Raw genomic sequence first — 23,093 nt, 5'->3', positions numbered from 1 at the left:
GAGAATATCGCAATCTTCTTCGTCAGGTACACGCTGTACTAAGATTCTTTTGCCGGTTACGTGGCCAACGTGATTCGATTCAGCGACTGACGAGTAGGATGATTCCAGGTACCGCGGGAAATAATCCATGCTTACTGGTTCAGTCAAGCGGCCATACGCCCAGGTAACCCAAGGGAATCGACAACAACAACCAATAAATCAATAAAGAGGCGCAAGAGTTGCACAAAAGTCGTACCGTAAAAGGAGTTAAAAGTGAGGCCTCCCCCGTTGAAAAAAAAGCTTGTTATTCTTTTCTTCTCATTGTTCATTTTATTTGATACACCAGTAATTTTTTGAGACCAGTTCGTGCAGTAATACGGCCCGGAAAACCAAAAAAAAAAAAAAAAATTGAATATCACCGTCTATACAACCCGAAAGGCTTCGCTTGGGCCGTGCTAAAAATGGCGTCAGTTTTACCGCTGGGGGCTGTGTCGGGAAGCGAGCATGTTTCGCCTGTTGCAATTGCTGACTCGGTATTATAGTTCACTGTTCTCCTCGGTGGATCAATGGGGCGATTTCATGCGCATGTTGTGGTCGCGCGTTTGGCGGCAGGAAGCAGACGGGAACAAGACGACTCTTGTCACCGTTCGGGAATTTATCACAGTTGTGAGGAACAGACAGTGCTTGACGAAGCACCTGGATCGGTGCGACGACAATATGAATGGGATTATCGATGCGTTTCGGCAATCGCTCATGGCCGTGGAGCGGAAACCATCGGAGGGGAACGATGGGTTCAACCGCTTGGAGTTTTACTTTGTAAACCAGCAGCTGGTTCAGAGACCCGTTGACCAGTGGCAGAGGTTTGTTGCGGCGCAGGGACGTAAGGTCCATCTTACCTTTTTGAAGTTACAGCTCGCGTTGGCATTAGCGCTGGCTAGCGGTAAGTACTTGGCGGTTCTGTCATCCCAGGCAGTTTGGGTTGCGGGTGCTGATTGGACAGGAGGACAGTCGATGACTGGTATTTCCGGAGAAGGGAAACTGCGGTTCCGTGCGAGGAGGTGAAGAGGTTCGGCGTTGTCGTGCTTATGGCGGCTTCAGATGGAAAACACTGTACGTGTGATGATTGCAAGTTCGTTTGGGGTGTGTTTGGCGGTCTGCGAGGAGTGGTGGATGAGAAGGCGTATGGGGCCTGGGTTGTCGCGGAGTGGGAGAAATGCCTTAACTTTTCGAGTATTACTCCTCAGCGAGAGGTGCAGAGGTTGCCGCAGGTGGATCCTGGTTTGTTGGCGCAAAGCATGGTTGGATTTTGAATATTACAGCATTGAGCGGCAATTTGTAACAATAAACTGATCCTTGAAAGAAGCGTGGGAAGCTCGAATCATCCAACATGTGAATGTCGAAAATAGAGTCATGTATAAACAGGTGAAATCGACGAATTAAATGAGTTCACGGAGTGCACATTGTAATTTTCAATTGTATTTGTTCAAATGACTTTACTCCTGCGTTGCCTTCCCGCCTTACTAACTATCTCCACAATTAGCACACACTTATTAACATACTTCAAGTGAAATCCTTTCAATCGCGTGCATAAGTGCGTCATACATTTAAGTATATGCCCTATTAGTTTTGGTATGGCTATTACAACAAGCCTTACGGTGGGCCTTTCTCTCATTAACAAGTGTGAGACTGTTGGGGATTATGCAGCCCGACAAGGAGATGGCAGGTAAAAGGCTAAGCCGTGTGCGTGGTGCACACCTGTGCTGTGCTAGCGTTGAGCGGGCCGAGGCGCTGTTTTTAGCGCGCTCTTCGGCGTCTCGGGGGACGGATGAATACAGACAGTAATTAATTGGCCAAATGTGTGTCTTGATCTGGGGTCATGTTATGGCCGCCCTGGTTAACAGAGAGATGACGACCAGTCATTACGGAGAACTTTGGGGGCGTAAGCGCTGACATCGGTGGTTTAGCACTACGGTAGGGTTTGAGTGCTACTTGGTTAACGCCCGTGTTATCGATTCTTGCTTGGACAGTACCCCCCTGGCTTCGTTGGAGACACAGAATGCAGTCAGTCATGTTCGTGTCGGCCGTGTGGTACGTTGGAAAAATGTGCTGAATGACAGAGTGCGGAGGATCAATGGCGTGGACGTGGTACCAAGTGAGTGGCCTTGGTATAGCACCTGCCCGAGACAATTGGGCTGCACGGGTTGAAATGCAACGCCGCCACAGATAAGACATAGCTTAAAGCCCTGGAATGATTTTCAGTTGGTGCTGGGAGTAAATCGGCGCTACTAGTTGCATTGTTGGCATTCATGGAATGGACTCAGAAGATCAAGTACATCCGTCCTCCACAGGTTACGGAGATACACAAACTCGTAAATCAATTGTCGCTAATACAATCTGGACAAAACAAAAGGACTGACAGGTTTAAATTGGCTTGACTAGTGGTCAATTTTAGATGCGATGACTTTTTCCGTGATCGACGCTGGGTGCAACATTAAACTATTTAAACAGAATTCAACTTAAACTTAACTCCGAAACAAGTCTCAGTCAAGTTGTATTAGTGTTACAGAATCCATATAATGTGGAGATTTTGATACTAGAGTAGTCTGTTCCCTTAGATTATCCATGATAAACGCCAAAAAAAAGGTATAAAAGGGTTGATGTTGGGCCTTGATGTCGTCCCATTCTTATTACTTTCATCTATATTCCTTTCGTCTATCTCATTTTCAGCCAAACAAACCGAGTTTTATTACATTAATTTATCCAAATCTTATCTTTTCATTTCCACATAATCAAATCCACCCGATCAACAATGTTTTCCCTCAAAGCTTTTCTGTTCGTTTCGGTCTTGGGCCTGGCGCAGCTGGCGGTGGCAAGCCCAATAGACAAACAAGTCGATCAACCACTCATTTGCGCGGTGGCCGGTACCAGGGGTGACCCAACCAACCCCAAGGATTTGTGCACCGTAAGTCGGTGCAACCCATCTCTCCCATACCCTAGTCCAAAGACTTTGTAGTTACGCTCAAATGCTAATTGTAATCCAATTGCCGTGGGTTATAGATTTGCACCAAAGGCTGCGTCCGTAAAGTTGATGAACAACCAACTTGCTGTTAAACGAGCCAAGAAGGCTGGCTCTGGGTGTGGAAATGTCCCACTGCCGAAAAGAAAATCGAAACTTGGACTGTCAATATTCAATAATTAGAAGTAGCGGGTACACTTCCAAAAATAAATCATGCTAGTCGTGCTTTTTGACTGGGTCTACTTGAGTGGTTACATTTGTTGATGAAAGCCCACAAAGCTTACGCTGGGAGTCGATAAAGATGAATGGCTCCATATTGAGCCTTGATTTAACTGACTTATGTACCTTTTGTACGTACCTGCAAGTGCCTGCAAGTGACTATATTAAAAGATAAATAATTTATCTGCACATTCCTAAACGTTAAACGTTCCTGACAGAAAGAGCGCAATACACTTTACCTTACTAGGGTAGCCGCTTTTGACATGGTTGTAGTGGATGAAACGCTCACAGAGTCACAGGTGGACCAGCCGTTATGATAAACCCCTACGACCTGGTGGGGGCAGGGTTTTACTGGTCGTCTTTTCTGTGATTTAATTCCATTGAGGAACATAGGCTGACATGACTTGGGTGTTTTGCTGAAGCTAGTTTTGAAAACGAAACTAGACTTATCAAGTCGTGATTTTGAAACCCGCCACGTAATGTCCACGATACTTGAAGTCCTTTCTTCTCAAATTTCATGATTCATCCGTGGCGTGGTTTTGATGCTTCTGAGAACAACCATGGCGAATTGATTTTTGATCAACTTGGGCACCTCGATCTGTTACCAAAGTTGGGCCACCAAAGTTTTAACCAGTCGTTGTGCGGCATCGGCTGCGGGCCGCAAATCTCGCTATGGCAAATCCTTTGTATGAGTGGCGCTGGATCAAACTATAAACGAACACGAGTAGAAAGTAGTACAATATACAGAGGACACTAGCTCCAGTGAAAAGATGACTCAATGAATGATTCGGCTGCTTCTCTTAAGTGTCCCAGGCAGAAAATCACAGACGTGGAAGTGCAAGGACTTGGCGCGGCTGCAGCAAAAGAAGAAATTGATAAAAGAAAAGGGTTCAGCAGGCGAAATCAGGACACTCGAAGCTCAGACTGAACTGACCATGGCAGGCAAATGCAAAAATTGCTAGCCTAAAGCGGCCCAGCGAAATGTTGTTATTAAATTTGCAACTTAGCTTGCTCCCTGATATGTATGCATGGCCCTGTGTTATTGATCACTGGTGAACCCATGCAAGCTGCTCCTCTCCAATCCCCTCAGCCAAGGAAACCCAACAACAGCAGGCTGAGGCCCAGTCCACCGAGCAGAGTTGTCACAACAGCCGACACTGTAAGCAGCAAGCCCGAGATCAAGACATTCAGGGAAATGACCAACGCGCTGAGAGCCAGCAGAAGCGGGTTGATCTGGACGACGAGGGGACGCAGGCCGAGCCGTTCGATCGCTGCGCGGATGGTGCTGGCAATCTCGTAAACGATGTCGAGCACCTTTTCGGTGATGCACTGCGCGTCGCAGGAATCCGCCTCCCCGTCCTCCTCCTGGCGAGCGGCCAAAGATCGGAGCTGGAACGAGGCCGTGGCTTCCCTGAGGGCGTCGGCAATGGCTGCGAAATGCGGGTTGATCTCTTCGGCGAGAGCGTTGGCTTCATCGGTTGAGGGGCTTTCAGGGGCGCCGTCAAGGGTAGCATCTAGGTGAGCAGGCGATGTTAATATTTTGGGGTCAAAAAGTTGATTATGGTGAGAGCAGGTGAGTGTATGTGTGTGTGTGTGTGTGTGTGTGTGTGTGTGTGTGTGTGTGTGTCTGTCTGTTTTATACGTACTGATTTGCGTCGTTTGCTCAACAACGGCTTGCTTGAGAGTGTCCAGAATTGCACCATTGGATTCGAACTGGCGCTTTTCCACAGCCATCCCGGCGGGCTGGGCCATGGCCGGCACTGCAGCTGACATGACGCTGGCGGCCATGGCCAAGGTGGCAACGAAGGAGAACTTCATTATGTCGGCTTACGGCGTGTGGGACGGGACTTGGGGCAAAAGTAAGTTGGATGAGAGGTTGGTACGGATAAAATTTATGTCTCTGCAATTGCACAAGTTTGAATGCCTAATACAAGAATGATAACATGGGAACAGAGGTCTCATATATCCATGCCTTCGCCCTGCCTCCAGCCAGCAGCAATACGAATGCAACCTCGTCAACATTTTTTTTTTTTTTTTCCCCAACAAGGGGCCACCAAATTGCCCAGTCCCAATCGCGCCATATAATGAATTGAATGACATCAAACCCAAGAGCTGCATGGTCTTGGTGAAATTGCGGCTCGGCGGCGATTGGTGCACACAACCCTGCATCGGCATTGCGGTCGTGGTGTGGAGGGTAACATCGGGCCCGCGCGGACCAAAGGTCGGGGGATTTGCATCGTCATCGATAGGATCGAACCTGGCCCACATGACGCGCACTGGAAACCTGGTTTGGGTTCGATTTCCTGTTTCTGTCCAGACTGCCACCGTTGACAGGAAGTCGGAAAAGGCATCCGTTTTCTCTCAAATCAATGGTAGAACCTCCCCCTTTTTTTCTCGGCTGCCAGCCCCGGTCTAGACTGTTGCTTTGTATTCCTGCCGTGTATATCAATGATGGAAAAAGACCGGGAGCTCGGCAAAGCAAAGCACAGTACAGATTGAATTTGTCGCACACAACCCAACGCCAAACTCGGCCATGATTCCCATGAAGAAGTCTGGTGTTTCTTCGCCGCCTTACTTTTTGATGGCGCCTTCAGTGACTGGTTCAACGCCATGGGTGACGACAAGCCACAATGTGTTATCGGTTGCCAGGTTGAGCGAAACACAGTCGGCATCGTCGCCGACTATGACCGGCGCGATCCACTGGCTCAGAGCATCCATCTGGGCGGCGGAGCCGGATGCGCGGTTTTCGTCGGCGCTGCGGACAATGGCGTCGGGGGTAGCGTGGACCAGGTGGGCGAGCTCGGACGAATCGAGGATGCTCGCATGCAGCTGTCGTGGATGGAACCAGTCCTTGTTGGCGGCGCCGACATAGGCAGTGGCGCGCTCGCGGGGCGTCTTGGGCTTGGTGGCCGCGGCGTTGAGGGCGGCAAATGGTAGCTGCACCACAGCGCCGACCGCGCGGATGGCAGTTCCGACCGGCAGACTGATGGCACCGCTGATAGCGCCGAACCCGGCACCGACGTAGTTGCCGGCGCGGGCCTTGTCGGCGATGCCGTGCCCGACGGTGCGCGCGTGGCTGGCTGTTGCCTGACCGAAATGCTTGGGCACGTTGCCGACCTGCCGTGCCATATCAGCCGCGTGCGAGACTGCCTTGTCGCTTACCGACGCCCTCAGAAAGGCACTGATGGTGTGAACAAAGGCGTGCCAAGTCCCGGCCGTGATACCGTACATCTGCAGCGACGGCGGGTACGCTGACAGGAACGGGGCTTTTGCGTCTGGCTGCCCCTGCGGCAGCGCTACCGGTCGCTGGATTGGCTTGGCTTGAGCATAGCTGGGGGCCGTGTCTGTGGGGAAGTTGAAAGGTGACTCAATCGACGGCTGCTGCTTCTCGGGTGTTGAGGTGCTGGCAGAACAGGCGGCGGTGGTCTGATCATACGAAGGCGGCGAATCAGGCCTTGCCCCAGCTTGCTTGTTAGCAGACATCTAAGTGGGATTTTTGCGTGCGTGTGTGGTATTGCCAGTGATGGAGGAGGTCAAAAGAAAAATGGCCCGACTGAGTGAGTGGTGTGTGATTTGGTGGATGTTGGTTGGGTAAGCTACCCGCAAGAGTCGCAAGACAAGGGGCAAGATGGTCATCCTATGTATACTTTGATAATAAATGTGGGCTGGTCTCACATGGCGGCCTGGCTTCACAAAATACGCGACTCGGGATATGGCAATCGGTGATGCTTCATGTGTAAAAACAAAACAGCCGGCGAATGGCATCCAAGCGAAATTGCCAGCTGAACCTGCGGGACCGCCCCGGTGGGCTTAGCGATTGCGCAGCGTCGTGTCCGACAAAGCCGGAGGGAGACTATCGGTCCTGCTTAGAATAAAATCACGAGGCGCAGCGGGGGCATTTGATATCTATGGATACCTACCTACAACGTAAGTACTGCCTCGGGGTCACTGATTATGGCGGGACTTGCACCCTTTGTGGCTGAGCCGGTCTTCATCCACGCCCCGCCTGCAACGCAGCAGCACGGCCGCCTGGACACTAGCGCAGCACCCTGCTGTCCAATGGGGACTTGAAATCATTTGTCAGATCCATTTTGTGCATCCATCAAAAGATTAGGCAAATAGAAATTTGTTCTCAATTTGGCAGCAGCCCCGTGTGTACTCGGCCTTTATTTCAAGGGATCCTTAGATCGCTGATATCAGGGTTCGCTTTAAAACACTGGAGAGAGGGCAGGGGAAAAAAAGAGGATAAAATGAAAATCGAGCCACTAAGTTGTCTTGCTGTGTCACTTAGCCGCTCTAGATATCCTCATATTTGACCAATGACCGCGTACCTACATGTCGGCACCCTTTCGACCATCTCTGCATCATCCCAGTCGCTTGATGCTACGTTTAACACAATAATAATATTGATCCATAGGTAAATTCACTATGCGATAAGAAGCAAAGGCCCCTAGTTGAACAACGGCATCCAGATCTAGGAGGGCCGCATCAAAGTCACTATTGAAAATGCAACAAAGGTCTGGAACTTTGACTGTTTGAAGATTTTCTATATCCTGGAAGGCTTTAGAGATATTCCTTGTATTAGAGCTTTGGGCGAGGCGACCCCAAAGTGCCCATGTCCTACCTGGAATCCTGGATAAGAGCAGCAAATGTGGCAATGCCGAGGTGCACCGTCAGTATTAACTGCTTATTTCACAACATCACAAATAGTTCGCGTGGCCATTATCAAGCAAACCAACAAGCCCATGTCAACAGTATACATCGGTGTATTCGGCTACCTATAAGGGAACCACCATCAACTCTGAATCAGCGCACCCAACCGAGTTCCAGGCAAATCGTCTTGCCTACGGCCGGATCTCCTGGGTGCTGGCCTAGGTTTGCATCGACACGTTGTCGGTCGTGGTGCCCAGTTCGGTCCCATTCAATTTCCAACCTTCAAGGCCACCACAAAATTTTGAGTATGTTGATAGCATCAACTGAATTGGCACATTTTGCCCAGGCCTAACTTCGTGTAGATGATATTGAGCCTTCAAGGTCTATCATCCTAAAGGCACCAATCCTCGATGGACGCCAAGAGTTTCTATCAGTGGGGCGTTGAAGATCAGATGCCAAGCTTGGAATTGGAGCTGCCCTGCGCTGCCTTGCAAACTACATGAATTCCTGGTGGGGATATGCAGTGACGTCAACAGCCCAGGCTGATGGTGACGGCCATCAAGGTTATGGAATTTTGTTGGACTGCATCCAATATGGAGTCAACGCAATGGGAATGCCTTTTTTTTTTCCCCTTTCTTTTCATACCGAAACTCCAAATGTGATCGACATATAAATCGACGAGAAGCATATTCTGCCTGCAATATCTCCTACCCCTTTTGGACTTTTGATTTGGTCTTCCATCTCTTGGCGCAGAAATTGTCAAGGTAAACAACCAAGCACCCATCCTAAAGGCGTTCCGAGCAAGATGACCAACAACCCTCCTTGCTCCTAGTCGAGATAAGCTTCACTCCATCTATCACCACTACTCTACCCGCCCCCCCCCGAGATACAATAGAGCCAAAAATGGGCCTGCCCTACTCGAAACAGATCAATGCGGCTTTCGACCAAGTAACACCGCTGGTGGGCGAGGGCTACAAAGTGCTGGAAACCATCAAGAACATCTCAGTCCTGCTGTCGTGGATCCAAGTGCTTACGGTCGTGCTGCTGGGGTCAATCGCGGGGTTGCTGCTGGCCCTGCTCGTCACGATAAACCCGGACCTGGATCACGAACGGCGCCAACTCGTCACCCCCGTCGTGCGCTGGCTTTGCGCCCGCGTCCTCGCCCACTTCGACTTTGTCGCCCGCCACCCCTGGGTTGCCGTCTGCGGCTACCTGTCTGTCGTTGTCGGTGTTCTGTTCGTCGCCTTTTGCTTTTTGGAATGGATCGATCCGCATATGGAGCTGCGGGGAGGTGGCCAGGCCCAGGACGGGAACGAAGAGGAAACTCAGAACAGAAACAAAGGAAGGGCTGACGACAAGAGCCGGTCCTCGTCCTCAAAAGGATCGGATGAATCCGACGGCGCCGAGGAGTAGCCGAGACATCCTGTTTGTAACCGCCCAAGCTATCGGAAGGGGCACTTAAAATTTTATACTATGCTGTTTAATACAACGTGAAGCAACAAGCCTTACTCGGGGGTGCGAGGGAAAAAAAAAGCTCACGTTCACGTTGAGTTGGGCAGGTGGCCAACGTACGTATGGCTGCCATCTTTGTGCACCTCGGCAAAGGCAGGACCGTCGTCTGTCGACTCCCAAGATAGTGTTCACTCCCCCACAGATGCAAATAGCTGGAGCTTACCAACAAAAGGCTGTGTCTTAGCATTGCGCCGCTAGCTCTTGTAAACTCTCCCTCTTTCGGTGTAGTGATCAACATGGGTCATGGCTGCGGGCGACGGCGGCGTCAGCGCTAGCTGTACGTGGAACCAAGGGCGTCGCATGCCGATCGCCGAGTGTTCTGAACCGGGCGGAGCTTTTCTGAGTAACCCCCGGTAGGCTAGCAATTACGATACGTATACGTCAGCACTTGGCATATGCGTATGATACGGCTTATATATTGGTGCGCTGTGCCGCTTTGCCGGACATGTTATTGTTACCTACGGTTCTACCAGTTATTTGCTGAACGCACTGTAGCCCATAAATTCCTGTTTCTGTTTCTCGGTAAAGAGTAGTCAAAGACAACCCTAAAAAATGGAATACACAAATGGTTACTTAAAGAAGCAAGTGAGAAGACTGTCCAAGTTGATCAAGGCAGCCTAGTTGACAAATCCCAGTATGGTATATAGATGCATTAAGAGATTGTATGCAATCTCGCATTAGCTCCTGGCTCGAGGAAAAAAAAAACACCAACCGGAGCCTTGTCTCCTTCTAATTGTCCACGAAGCCACGAATCTGTCCCAAGAATACCCAACACATCTCCGGCACCTTCAAAACGGCAATCGAAATTACGTCAAAGCACAAGCGCGTCAAGCGCGCTCAAGACAACGGGTCCTCAGTCGGACAATGGAACAGCATTGCTCAAAAAGTGGACAAGCATCTCCTTGCATGACAGGCCCTTAAATTTTTCCGCTTGTCAAACCCCTCCATTAACAGTCTTGTCATGTTTGCAGTTTCAGTTTCCTTTCGGCCTTTCCAATAGGGCCACCTTGGATAAAGACAGACATGCTTTTCTTGGCCTAGGTTGTCCCTCGTTCTTTACAATTAAAGATATGATGAGGAAGCATTTTCGCTTTAATTAAGAGTATAACTCAAGTTATAATTGTAGTCCCTCTGCCATTGCTGGACTCTAATGGATCAGAGTCAAGGCCAACAACCACAACGGATATAAATTCGCAGCCAAGCTCCTTACGTTCCTCTCCCTTCCAGAATGAACTCAGCTTAACCTTGTCAAAAGTCTGATTTTCTTTTACTTTTTTTTTTTTTTTTTATTGTTTTCTTTTCTGTCATTCCAGCATCGCTCCACCACAACGACTACTTTATTCACGCCCAAACCAAACGTCACCATGAAGTTGTTTTTCTCTTTTCACAGTCTCCGCAGCATTGGTTTCGGCCCACGGCGTGGATCCAACGGGTCCAATCGTCGCTGACTTCCAAGATACCGTCAAAGAGACTGAACTCATTAAGAAGCCCTTGCCGGGAGCGAACCTGGAGGACCCGAACCCCGGCTGTCATGTTTTCATTCTGGACACTGCAAAAGGGGGCATTCTTGCATATGGCAAAAGCAAACTGGGTGAAATAGCCAGGGTCAGCTTCGGCTATTGCCCTAATCCAACATATAAAACATGGAGTTTTAAAACCGCACCCAGGCCTGACAAGAAGTTTTTATGCCACGCTCGGCTGATAGAACCTGGAAAGGTCATATCTCCAGACTGGACGGTTCTGGGCTTTAGGGCAGGAGAATACCAAATCGCCATGTATCAAGGGTCATCCATGATGTCTGTCGGTTATAACACTGTACCTGCAGACAGCGTCGAGGGACAAGATATGGCAAGGAAGGCGGTTTCGAGAAATACCAGAGGGGGAAGATAGATTTAATGCCATTTTACCCAGCAGGTTATTTGAGCAAAGCTGGAAAAAACATCTGTGTATCTGGGTGAGCGCCCGCGTGTGCATTTGGTGCATTTAACTCTTTTTTTTTTTTCTTCACAGTTTATTCTTGAGCTTTAATTTTAATCTCTTGGACGGAATTGTTGCTTTTCGCAAAAGAAGAAAAAGGAAAAGAAGAGATTACAGGTCTTGCTTCGATGAACCTTTCATGAGTGTCTGAGACACACCAGATTGCATGACGGTGCAAGCCTCGGAGGGACAATTAACCATCACTTCGTCCCAGCCGTGTACTTGTGGAGGGGCCTATTGGCGCCGTAGCACTACCTAGAAACTACTAAGCAAGGTAATCTTAATTGAGCAGCCCCCGCGCTTTTAGGCCGCAGGAAGCTTCAAACACTCGAGGATCGCATTAAACTCAACTTCAACACACGCACGCACACACAGAGATAGGAAAGGAGAGGTGGTAACCGTTATTCGGTGTAGGCTCTACGCACTACGGCCAACGAGTCTGTTTGACAGCCCGCACTCGTGCTACTTGCGCTCGAGCAAGGCCCTGCTCAACAGGACCAATAACCGCCTCCAGCTTGCCTAATGAGCCCAGCCATGAGCCCCATGGTGCTGACGTAGGAACCAAATTACAGAATGGGCTCCTTCAGTCGACGTGGCATTTTTCCGAGTGGTAAAGAAGTGGCAAGTTGGTGCCCAGTGGCTCACCTTTCAGGCAGCGTTTGGTGCGGACCTCGTCATGGTCATTGCGGACGTGGCATCACGATAGAAAAGTGGTTTCCATGATTGATGGTAACACGGTTGCAGAGGTGACCAACACTCACTCGTTCAACCCTCCACTTTCGGGTATGTGAATCGCGTCAACCACCTCACCCAAGTGACAGCAGTGCCTTGACAAAAGCGACTGCCGAAGGCGGAAGCAGAAGCTTCGCTGAGAGAAAAGCTGGAGTCTGCCGTGCCGGCGCTGCGGGCTGCCATTGGCGCCAATGTGCCTGGCATTATGAACAAGACTGGCACCAGAACCGTCCAGAAACTTTAGCGTCTGCACAGCGCGGCTATAAAACCTTTTCTGACTGCAGTGCAACTCGACTTCTTTGACGTGGGGACAGGTGCGGGTGAATGAACGGCCCCGGGCGGCAGTTTCTGTAAAACATGATAAGCGCTTGACGTGTATGATGTAGCAAAATTTCAGGGCTGACAAATAGGAGTAGCTGGGCCAGTCCAGAGCAATTTGAGCGAAAGTAGCCCGGGCTGGAGTGCCAGGTTTGTGGAACAGCCATGCAGCATCCTTTTGTCTTGAGACCATAGCTATGGAAAGGCAGTGCTGGCGGACGGGTCCATACATGGTCAGGATATGCTCCTCCAAAAATCACCTACCTACCTTCCCATGGGCTACCAGAAATCTTCACCACGATGATATAGACGCTCGTTGGCGTTTGCCGCACCCATGAGCCTTGTGCTGACCGGTTTGCTTTTCGTGACTTGGGCATCGGCGCTTAATATATGTAGTGCCGACTCAACCTTTTTTTTTTTCTTTTCTTCCACTCTACTCTGCCATGCTGTGCAACCCAGGAATTCTAAACCCGCCAGCTGTTTAGGGGCATTCGCATCACCGATCTCTCCTCTCAACCAATCTGCATCGTTGTATGACCGGTGTGCACTGCTTACTAGGATGCAGACCGAACCTGCCTGGTCGCCATTATCGGCCTCCTACACCACTGCAGCTGCCCAGACTGTGTCAGAAAGCTTTTTCTTTTGCACATGAGGTACCGAGTTTCGACGCCGTTCCCTCTTTGTCGGTCAAGTTTCCCCGCCTTCATGTCCCAATAATGACTTGTAGCTAAGATGTGACTGAGCGCCTTGGCCAAATGAGAAAAAGAATGCAACTTGTTCAAGTTGTGCAAAATGTAAACAAGTGGTTATTCGCAGTAGTTATAAACAAATCCCGTCACCCTTCAGTTCTATCCCTTTCGCTCAGCTTGCTTTGCTCCGACTCTATCTTGGGTTTCAGGCACAGTAGGTACTGAGTCTTTTTCTTGTTGCAGCCAACAGGGTTGTTGTCAGAGTTTTTGAAAAAAATAAGCTACATACATACATACATACATACATACACACACACACACACATACACACACACGTTGGCGACGCATGCGCCAGCCATCAAAGCTTCAACATGAGTTCAAACCAGTATAACACATCGCCGGCAGACCCGGCCCCTGAGTTCTACCCACTTGTCAGGCTCGGTAATCTCAGCTGCATTGATGGAACGCCAATTGGATTCGACTTTGCTGGCGTAAACACCAAGGGCTTCAGAGCCGAAGAAGGTGAATGGACATCCTACAGGCGCAATTACTTCTCCTGCACTGCTTCATACACTTTAAACCCTCAGCCGCCAGGGATAGCCATCCAACTTTCAGATAGTTCGGGAAAAATGCACCGTGTATCGGGATTCGCAATAGGCCTCTCGGCTGTAATATCTGGTGAAAACCAGCCGATAGAGCTTGTCCAACACACACCCAAAAGGGACAAAGGCCCGACTTCAGCCCCCCAAAAAATCCGCCTCGAACCCAGGCCTGCACATCCGCCGGCAGGAAACGCCTGGATGCACATGGTCCAGCATACGTTCGAACGCCTGCAGTTCAAACGCGCGACGCCTAACAACGGCAACCGCCCTGCCCCGCAAAAGTTTTACAGCCTCGAAATCGAGCTCTGGGCTGACGTTGGCAATGGTCAAGAAGAGGAATGGATCAAGATTGGCTACAAAAGGTCGGCCAGGTTGGTTGTGCGCGGGCGGTCACCGGGCCATTACCACGAACGGATGCGTATTCTTAACTCGAGATCTGCAGTTGCTGGAGACCACAAGGACTATGAAGGTCCCGGTAGTGATGAGATGATCTCGATGAGGTCTGCTGGATTTACAATGGGTGGGAGTGGGATATTCTCGCCAAACTACATGGGATACGACACACGGGGCGGGACCCACCATTCGAACAATCGCCACGATTTTCAATCACCTTACAATTCGGGCTCGTATTAACCTTGGATCCGCTCACTCGTGCAACTAAAGATGTATTTTTTTTATTGTTCCTTTTGGTCCTATTCTTTTATCGAACCTAGTTTGCGAGCTGGACCATCATAGTGGCGGAAGGACTTTTGACGGGTATTTTGTTGGACTTGAAGTATTATTTGTTCTTGCTCCATCCCTGGCTGGCTTGAAAATATTTGGGGAGGGCTATGGAGTCATTGAATTTCTTGCGGCTTTTGTTTATTTCCTTGGACTTTCTTTTTGTTTTTTTGTTTTTGTTTTTTTTTTACAATGAAGAATACATACCCAGATACTTCCAAGGACAAATAAACGTCTGATCTTTGGTTCCGAAGGCATGAACCTTTTGGTTTATTTCGGTAACCTTAGACCCAAGAGAGCCGCCGTGTAATGGGTTATCTTCTCAGTCTATCTTATATAGAGTTTCATTCTTTTCCCAGCCCGTCGAAGGTGGTGGCATGGCCCCGTGTCGCTTGGTAGGTAACATGGCCGAGTTGCCACCTTCTTCAGTGTTACGACTCCCCCGAAACCCTACTCGTTGCTGGCTGTTGCTTCCGTGCATGCGTGGAGTACATTCCTTGTGTGCTGTTTCGTCATAGAAGGCGCCCATGGGCCCAAAATATTTCCCGCATCCCGTCGGTCACCAACCCCCGACCTGCACCATGCTGCCAATGGCAGTGAGGAGACAGCAGACCGATGGGCGATAACCTCAAAGAAATGACACCTTTGATTCCGCGGTCGAAGTTTATTGGTTGCAAATCAGCAAATGACCCAGCTGCCTGCCTAGCGTGCCAGACTGTCGGGTCCACCCCATGTCGAGTCGTCGGTTATTGATTGTTCGGTGCGGTTCGGTGTATGTGGGTGGCGCTCAACCAAGGGATTATTGACGTACAGGCTGAATTAAACAAAAAGCTGACTGCAGGTGATTGGGTTGCATATTTCTGGCCGTGATGTATGTACGCCTCCCTCAACCGGCTTGGGTCACTGTGATTTGCAAAAGGATGGTGTGCTTCCTCAAGCTCAACCCGACTTTGCCCCGTGGCAGCTCCGAGCATTTTTCGTGCTGGAATTATTTTTGTCATGGAATAACCAATGGTGATCTCGCTGGTTGTGCCATACCCCAGCTATAACGGCCGCGGACAGTCACCATGCCCAAACCCGACTAATGCTACCCATTTTGCCGCCCAAAACAGCCTTCCTCATTTGAGTCTGTGAAGCCGTGGTTCTCTCAAAGCGTGTGCTCAATCCTAGGTCTACTATAGTTTGGGTTTTACAGCTTTTCGTACCACTGTCGAAGCGTCCAGTTATATAGGATGCAGTTGTTTCCTGGATTATCTAGCAGCGATTGAATCCCATCAAATATGGAACAGGTTGACTGGTTGGAACCAATCAACCCATATTATTATCCCATACACAAAGGAGCTTCGTCTTACCCTGTTGGCCGAAGACTGGTTGTCAGAATGGTGCTGAAAAAGTAGAGGGTCAACGCAAGACCAACCATCTTGCCACCTGCAGTTTGCCTATACTTGATGCAGGCTCCGGATACGCTTATGAGCGAGTCCCAGAACCTCCTCATAACTGGTTCTTTTACTGTTAAAGCAATACACCCTTGGAGACAAACATGACCGCAACAATAAACTGTGGACATATAATTTTCTACTATTGTGCTTATAGTGAGTTCCGCCTTGCCATATGCCCTTGAACCCTCCTCCTTTGTCACATTGGCAGTGTCACTAGTCTCAGGGCTCATCCCTGAAGCCCAAAGCCCCACAATTGATCCACTCCGTTCGCTTCGCTCCACTTCGTGGCTCAATTGCGGCTTTGCAATGTACCTGTGGGTCCATCCAAAAAAACGTTTTGGTTCAGGTCTGAGGACAATTTGTCGATTTTCGCCGTTTATAATGGTATTTTTGGCATTTTTGCGACCGAAACTCCCTTATTATTCCACAACCACGCAAAATATTAAAAAAAGAAAATATCGTTAAAAATAGCGTTTAATACCGTTATTAGCAGCGAATTTATTTTTTTTTGTTATAACGGCCGAATTGGATACCACCTGCCCTTAATCCGTTTATGGCGGTATTGTTTTTTCGATTTTTTTTATATTATTTTTAATTTTTAACCAAATTTTATATTTTTTGCACGTGGAGGATCGTATATATATATATATATATATATATATTTACCGTTACATTAAACTTTGGTATATATATTATATTGTATAAACAGTTGAATAAACGGATAGGTAAAGTATATATTTTTTTATATATAATTTACAATCGAAACTCGTTTATACTTTTATTAATTTTAACGATAATGGAACCATAGTTTCAGGGATTATATAACGTGGGTAAGCAAACGTCCACGCTTAACCCAACTGATAGTATTGGTTTTTAAAACCTTTTTATATTAAAAAATGCTAAATATATATTTCATACTTTTTTTTACTATATTTAATCAATTTTATATTATTTTTATTTTGCAGCTAAATTTCATGGCTTCTGCACCTGGGGCCGGCATACGTTTATATAGTATAATATTACAATTTGGTACAGATATCCAATTATATAAGCCGTTAAATAAGCGTATAGGTAAGGTATATTTAATTTTGTATGTAACTTACAATCGAAACGCTTATACATTTTTACCAATTTTGACATTAATAGAACCAAAATTTGAAGGAGTCGATTACATATATAAACAAACGTCCCTGTGAAATCTGATTTATAGTACCCGCTCTTTTTACTATTTTATATCAAAAAGCTATATTTGTATTATTTTTCTAGTTTTGCTTTATTTAATCAATTAAAATTTATTAAAAGAAAGTTAAGTAAAGTTTATATCACAATCTATAAAAAAATGCGTACATTTAAGCTTTTGACAGTTTTACCAATATTCGCGTAAAGGATTCAGTTTTTTAATAAATTATCAATTGATATAAAAATATTAATAAAACTTTTATCATAACCGATAACTGCATGCATTTTATAGCTTAAATCCTTTAACTTATCCATATTTTAATCTGAAGTGAAATCAATACAATTTATCATTTTATAAAATAATAATAAAATATAATAAAAAATTACAAATTTCATTAAATATTTAAATATTTTTCCAAATACACTGGTTAAAAACCGCGGTTATTATTAGAAGAATCACCGAATTCCAGTTAATCCAACGCAGGTTATTTTATATTTTTATGATTTTTATTTATTCTTCTATCTGAATATTCAATTGCATACTATAATTATACCATTTCTTTTTACCATTATAGTGCGAATATATTATATATACCCGCTATAAACGGCAAAATACGACAGATTATCCTTATATTAAAAAAATAATTATTAACGATATTGCAACATTAGGTATATTATTAATAATACCGCTATAAACGGCGAAATACGACAAATTATCGTTAATAATACCGCCATAAACGGCGAAATGCGACAAAATGTCCTCAGACTAGAACGAGCGCGATCTTTTCGGCCAATGTAATTGGTCGAAAAACCATATGGCTAAAAGGTATATGGAGCGTTCGGTCGCCACTGCGAAGCAGGGGGGTTTAGTCTGAGCATTGAGACTACCCTCAGACTAACAATGTCCTCGATATCGCCAGGGAGTATGAACGCGAGGGAATAATACACCTTGTCAATGGAAACAGTAATTACCTTGAAGCATATTATCTTTTGGTTTCGTATTATACATTGGGACATATATCAAACATGACTGACGGAGAAACAACTTGTCTAGGCTAAACGTGTCATTAAAAAACGAAGAAAGGCAGGGCTACGTTGTAGCGTGTTTAAACCTTGGAATCTGGCAAAAATGGGTTCCAGTGCCCGCGGGAAGCATTTCTTTTTTTGTTTCGAAGAAGAACAGTTGCCCAATTACCTTTTTGCGTGCAACATCTCCCCCTATATTCGCAGCAAATCTCCTTTTACGTCTGCACTCAGCTGTGCTCGCCAGAGCTTGTGTTCGTTCAGTAGAAACAACTCGCCACACATCCCGAAGCAGAAGTTTGCCACACCGCCATCCACGAGGATCTTACCCAGTAGGACGCCCCCAGGAGACCAAATATGGAGGCCATCACCACATCCGCTGTACACATTGCCCTGAGTGTCGCACTTTATGCCGTCTGGGACACCTGTGTCGGCCATGGCGAACAGTCGGCGGTTGGTGAGGAAGGGCTGGCCTGAGCAGTGAGTGACGTCGAATGCGTAACTAGGAAAGAATTCAGGTCAGAACAACCCATTTTTCAAAGCCTGCACTGGGCGGTAAAAAGGGGTCAGTGAAGCGGTCGCTCACATGTGCGAGACGCGTGCGTCATCCGTTGTACCATCTCCATGTATCCAGTCCGTATCCGTGACGTAGGCAGTCTTCTCATCTGGACTGAAGCAGATGCCGTTCGGCCTCTGAAAGCCGTCTGCCATAGCTCGGATTGATCGCGTGGCCGGCTCGAACCGATAGACCTGGCTCGGCAGCCTGGGCTTGGGACGTATGCCTTGCTCGTAGCCGTATATCGGATCGGTGAACCACAAGCTCCCATCTGAATGTACAATCACATCGTTGACAGAGTTGAACGGCCGGCCGTGGAACGAGCTGATAATCGAGGAACATCTGTGAGGAGGTCTTGCTTCCATCAAAACGAGGCCCCCCGGTGATGTGAGCGTCCCCTGAGCACAGAAGAGGATGCCGTCGCGGTAGTTGACACCGCCGTTTGCCATTGGCACTTCCGGTGCTTCGATCTCCTCGCAGACAACCGATGCAGATGTTCGGTCGGCGGACAAACAAACCCGATTGATCTTGATGGTCCGCTGGCCAGTTGCCGGGTCCTTGAACTGGTTGCTGGTGACGAAAAGTGCGTTGTCTTGGGCGATGAAGACGCCGGCCTCGTGGGCAAATGGGTACTCATGGTTCTCGTGAAGAAGCTCCAGCGATGGTGAGGTGCCGAAGATGGGGTTGCATTGTTCCGAGTACACCATGAACTGACCCGTGGATGAGGCCATGATGACTGATGGTTGTGTCCGTCTGAGGGCCACGACGCTGGTTACCTACGTGAGGCTTCATCGACTCACATGCCTTGGTTTTGCTGCCCCTCTATATCGCAGCTAGTCACCGCCCCCCCAAAGGTGTGATGCATGATTTGGGGAACTTGGAAACGAGTCATTTGCGAAGGCGAACGCCGACGTCGGGAACATCGAAGAATCTTTGCCAATTGGGCCGCACAACAAAATCTTCTGTAAAATTTATCAACGTGTGGCTTCATCGACTCATATGCCTTAGAGTTTGTTGCCCCTCTATATCGCAGCTAGTCACCGCCCCCCAAACGCGTAATGCATGATTTTGGGAATTTGTAAACGAGTCATTTGCCGAAGGCAAATGCCGACGTCGGGGGTATCAGAGGAGATCTGCCAATCGGACCGCACAACATTTGTTCGGGAGTGTGGCAAGGACGCGACCAGGTGGGTAATCGATTATCCATTATTGCAATAAGAAATAAATACTTAGCAGAGCAGCGGGGCTGGCGATCGAATACCAAGGGAAAGGACACTTCGAACAGCGCAGCGCTGCTGTGCACATCTACTATTACGGGCCATTTCCCTGTAACAAGGTGTATTTCGAATTTTCGGACGTAGTCTAACAAGGGCCAATCCCTTGCCTGTAGACCTAATAACTGCGGGCCTAACGGTATGCAGCCCATATGGACATAACCAGTGTCCAACGCCGCGGCTGCAGTTGAAAAAAACGGGTGGTGAATTGTCCCTGGTTCGATCAAGAAATTTGAATTTTTTTTTTCTTTTTTCTTTTACTTCGAAACTTATCATTTGCGGCTAACAACTGGCGGGAACGGCCAAGCCGCTTACAAATTATAACAACGCCCTTAGAAATTATGTTTAACGTTCAAATAATTTCTTTTGGTTTCAACCCGCTAATTGATTGCATTAAAGCACTCTTGGAATATTATTAGATTAACACTATCTCTAAACAATTTTCGGGCGTGTTTTCTGGCACACTAAGTTTACGACTAGTCTAATGGGAAAGATGGCGAAATTTTCATGCACCATGCGCTGGCCTTTTCTACATCTGATATACCAGATCCACCCGCGTAACAACCACTACCTCTTCCATACACCGAGCGCCACAAATCGAGTCTCCATAGCCTGCATGGCCTGTCGTTGCCGAAAGACACGATGTGGCCTGTAACTCAATCGCCTCGGTCCCCGTCGCGATGCCCTGCTGCTGCCATCCCAATCCCATGACGAGAAGGCGCAACAGCTGATAAGGTCGCCATCTTAGGATCGAAGCGTGAGGCAAGCCCGCCCAACGGTGTTGGCAATGAATCGAAAAGAACCGTGCTTACACGCTCGACATAAAAATGTATTATTGAGATGCGGCGAATGTTACCATGTTGGTGAATCCAACTCTATAACCTCCTAATAGAGCTTCTACGCCCGAGACGAAATAATACGGTGGCTAGCTAGGTGCTTTCACACAAGTGCGTTTTCATTCTTGTTTTTCCACTGTTAAGTCGCCTGCGTGCTTTTCATCCAATCTGTCCATAAGGTCTTCTCCAGCGAAGAGACGGTCCACATCTTCGAGCTCAAGGCCCTTGGTCTCGGGGAAGAACAGGTAGATGATCGGCACCCAGGTCGCGTTCAGCACGGCGAAGATAATGTAGGTTTTCCAGCCGATTTTGTCAATGGCGATCGGTGTAATTTGCACAATCATCTAGTGTGAGCAATTAGCATCTGGTTAAAGGCTGTCGGTTTACGATCTTTCTCTCTCTCTTTCTCTCTGTCTACTCACATAGTTGAAAATCCAGTTCATAGCCGTGGAAATAGCAGAACCCTGTTGGCGCATGCGGAGAGGAAGAATTTCCGCCCTTGAGTGGGGTTTCGGTTAGCATATCGGGGTTTGATGAAGGCACAAGGCAGCGGCTGGAGAGACTAACGGGTAGACCCAGACGGTAGCCTGGAAGCCGATGGTAAATGCTCCCTGAAACACAAACAGCATGGCAGCAGCGCCAATACCGGCGGAACGCGCGATGGAGGTGTTGTTCTGCACTTGATAGATAAGACCAGCTTGGATAGCCATGACGGCTGCCATCACACTGATCATGGAAAGGAGCTGTAAAGGGAGCTGCGGTCAGCAACATGCGCTCGAACATGGTGTAAAACATGCTCATCTTACCAAAGGTCGTCGTCCGACGCGGTCAATCAGGAACCATGGAATGAAGGAAGCCAGGAAGAACCAGGTTTGTAGGAAACCAGACATGAGGGAGGACATGTGCGAGTCAAAGCCGATACTGTGCTGAAAGAGAGTGCTCGCATAGTCTATGATGGTAGTCAGTCTTTGTTTCCCCCCCTTATGCAAAACACCCATTTTGATAACAAGAGAAAGCAACGTACAAATCACGGCGTTGATACCACCGAGTTGCTGAAAACTCTGAATGGCGCAGGCAATGAGCAGTCTCCGCTGAGACTTGATGCGGTCGTTCTTCAGCAGATCCCTCCATGAACCTGCGCCGACAGAGGACTCGATGGCGACAGTCTGCATGATGATGCTGTGCATGCGGCGCACCTCGACATCATCTGTAGAGGTAGCATGGATACGGGCGAGAATCTTGAGACTCTCGTCGGGCCGGTCGTGAGATGCCAGCCAACGAGGGGTCTCGGGGATAATGGTGATGAGGAATAGCATTGGAATAATGCAGACGCATTGAAGGATAACGGGAACCCTCCAGGCGTAGCTGGCGGTATGGGACGAGAAGGCATAGTCGATCCAATACACCAGGAATATACCAAAGTTCAGCGTCGAGAGCTGGGCACAGACGTCTTCAGGAAAGGGTTAGAGCTGCCAGTTATGGAAAGATGGGGTTTGCAACTTACAAACTCCTCTGCTCGACTTGGGACTGAATTCAGCCTGAAGGACGGGGACAGTCGAATTGATGATGCCCATGCCGAAACCAGACACGATCCTACCGAGGATGAGCTGCGCGCGGCCAAATGCAGACGCTTGCAAAATGGCACCGATGATCATAATCCAGGCTCCGATGGTAATGGACGACCGACGACCCAATTTCTCTCCGAATATGGCAGAAAATATGGATCCGAAGAAACAACCGACTGTGTGGTAAAACATAGGTTTAGCCAGGGGGATCATTCCGTGCTTTTCGGATCAGCAGATGCATACTCTCGTAAATAGCAACGATTAAACCGATCATGTCCGATCCAGGGGTGTCGAACGTCGAATTGAAGGCGGGTGAGCCGACTGTGAGTGGAAGTGTTGGTCAGATGGAGCACAGAAAATAGCGGACGGTGAGCTTCTCATACCAAGTCCTCCCATGAGGCCATTGTCGAAACCAATGAGCATAAAGCCCAGGGAGGTTAACACGCTGACGGTCAGGATGAGCGACTGCCCTTGCAACATCTCGACGGCACCCATAGTTATACACTGCTATCGGCTACCACGCAAGTTGATCATTGCCTAGAGTCTGATGAGAAGAAGGACAAAACGTCTAGGCTCTGGACCGGATCGAGAGACGGAATAGCGAGAGCAGAAGGTCGAAGGTTATGCCTGGTGTTCGGACGCCCGTAATAATACATACAAGAGCCAGAGCCGTTGCCAGCAGGGGGCCGAGAGAGGCACTGACTTGGCAGCACTGACTTTTACGGGGACCCCATAAATGAGTCCAGTGGTACGTTGCGGGGAGACCCCAAGGGTGATGGGTCGGCAGCGGAGTCCGTCTGCGCT

The 23,093-nt window shown here is 48.2% G+C and overlaps 8 protein-coding genes across 8 annotated transcripts; 4 read left to right on the top strand and 4 right to left on the bottom strand.

Moving 5' to 3' along the window:
• Positions 1-696: 696 nt before the first annotated feature.
• On the top strand, positions 697-1,041 carry PpBr36_03976 (uncharacterized protein; the record flags this gene model as incomplete). The annotated part of the gene is made up of 2 exons (XM_029891143.1): positions 697-919; positions 953-1,041. The coding sequence occupies 2 exons, from the start codon at positions 697-699 to the stop codon at positions 1,039-1,041; spliced, it is 312 nt and encodes a 103-aa protein (XP_029749773.1).
• Positions 1,042-2,788: 1,747 nt separating this feature from the next.
• On the top strand, positions 2,789-2,992 carry PpBr36_03975 (uncharacterized protein; the record flags this gene model as incomplete). The annotated part of the gene is made up of 1 exon (XM_029891142.1): positions 2,789-2,992. One exon carries the CDS (start codon positions 2,789-2,791, stop codon positions 2,990-2,992), a length of 204 nt encoding a protein of 67 aa, XP_029749774.1.
• A 1,308-nt stretch (positions 2,993-4,300) lies between these two features.
• Positions 4,301-5,032, bottom strand: PpBr36_03974 (uncharacterized protein; the record flags this gene model as incomplete). Its single annotated transcript, XM_029891141.1, has 2 exons — positions 4,301-4,728; positions 4,861-5,032. The coding sequence occupies 2 exons, from the start codon at positions 5,030-5,032 to the stop codon at positions 4,301-4,303; spliced, it is 600 nt and encodes a 199-aa protein (XP_029749775.1).
• Positions 5,033-5,785: 753 nt separating this feature from the next.
• Positions 5,786-6,697, bottom strand: PpBr36_03973 (uncharacterized protein; the record flags this gene model as incomplete). Its single annotated transcript, XM_029891140.1, has 1 exon — positions 5,786-6,697. One exon carries the CDS (start codon positions 6,695-6,697, stop codon positions 5,786-5,788), a length of 912 nt encoding a protein of 303 aa, XP_029749768.1.
• Positions 6,698-8,770: 2,073 nt separating this feature from the next.
• On the top strand, positions 8,771-9,280 carry PpBr36_03972 (uncharacterized protein; the record flags this gene model as incomplete). Its single annotated transcript, XM_029891139.1, has 1 exon — positions 8,771-9,280. One exon carries the CDS (start codon positions 8,771-8,773, stop codon positions 9,278-9,280), a length of 510 nt encoding a protein of 169 aa, XP_029749769.1.
• A 4,186-nt stretch (positions 9,281-13,466) lies between these two features.
• On the top strand, positions 13,467-14,330 carry PpBr36_03971 (uncharacterized protein; the record flags this gene model as incomplete). Its single annotated transcript, XM_029891138.1, has 1 exon — positions 13,467-14,330. One exon carries the CDS (start codon positions 13,467-13,469, stop codon positions 14,328-14,330), a length of 864 nt encoding a protein of 287 aa, XP_029749770.1.
• Positions 14,331-18,253: 3,923 nt separating this feature from the next.
• Positions 18,254-19,345, bottom strand: PpBr36_03970 (uncharacterized protein; the record flags this gene model as incomplete). Its single annotated transcript, XM_029891137.1, has 2 exons — positions 18,254-18,560; positions 18,645-19,345. 2 exons carry the CDS (start codon positions 19,343-19,345, stop codon positions 18,254-18,256), a joined length of 1,008 nt encoding a protein of 335 aa, XP_029749771.1.
• Positions 19,346-20,843: 1,498 nt separating this feature from the next.
• Positions 20,844-22,784, bottom strand: PpBr36_03969 (uncharacterized protein; the record flags this gene model as incomplete). The annotated part of the gene is made up of 8 exons (XM_029891136.1): positions 20,844-21,068; positions 21,147-21,222; positions 21,292-21,467; positions 21,531-21,673; positions 21,749-22,174; positions 22,229-22,465; positions 22,533-22,610; positions 22,673-22,784. The coding sequence occupies 8 exons, from the start codon at positions 22,782-22,784 to the stop codon at positions 20,844-20,846; spliced, it is 1,473 nt and encodes a 490-aa protein (XP_029748962.1).
• Between the last annotated feature and the right edge of the window lie 309 nt (positions 22,785-23,093).

This window comes from Pyricularia pennisetigena, chromosome 6 (assembly GCF_004337985.1).
Source record: "Pyricularia pennisetigena strain Br36 chromosome 6, whole genome shotgun sequence".
NCBI classification, from domain to species: Eukaryota; Fungi; Ascomycota; class Sordariomycetes; order Magnaporthales; family Pyriculariaceae; genus Pyricularia; species Pyricularia pennisetigena.
The sequence above is the reverse complement of the archived record's forward strand: the minus strand, read 5'-3'. Positions and strand labels throughout refer to the sequence as shown.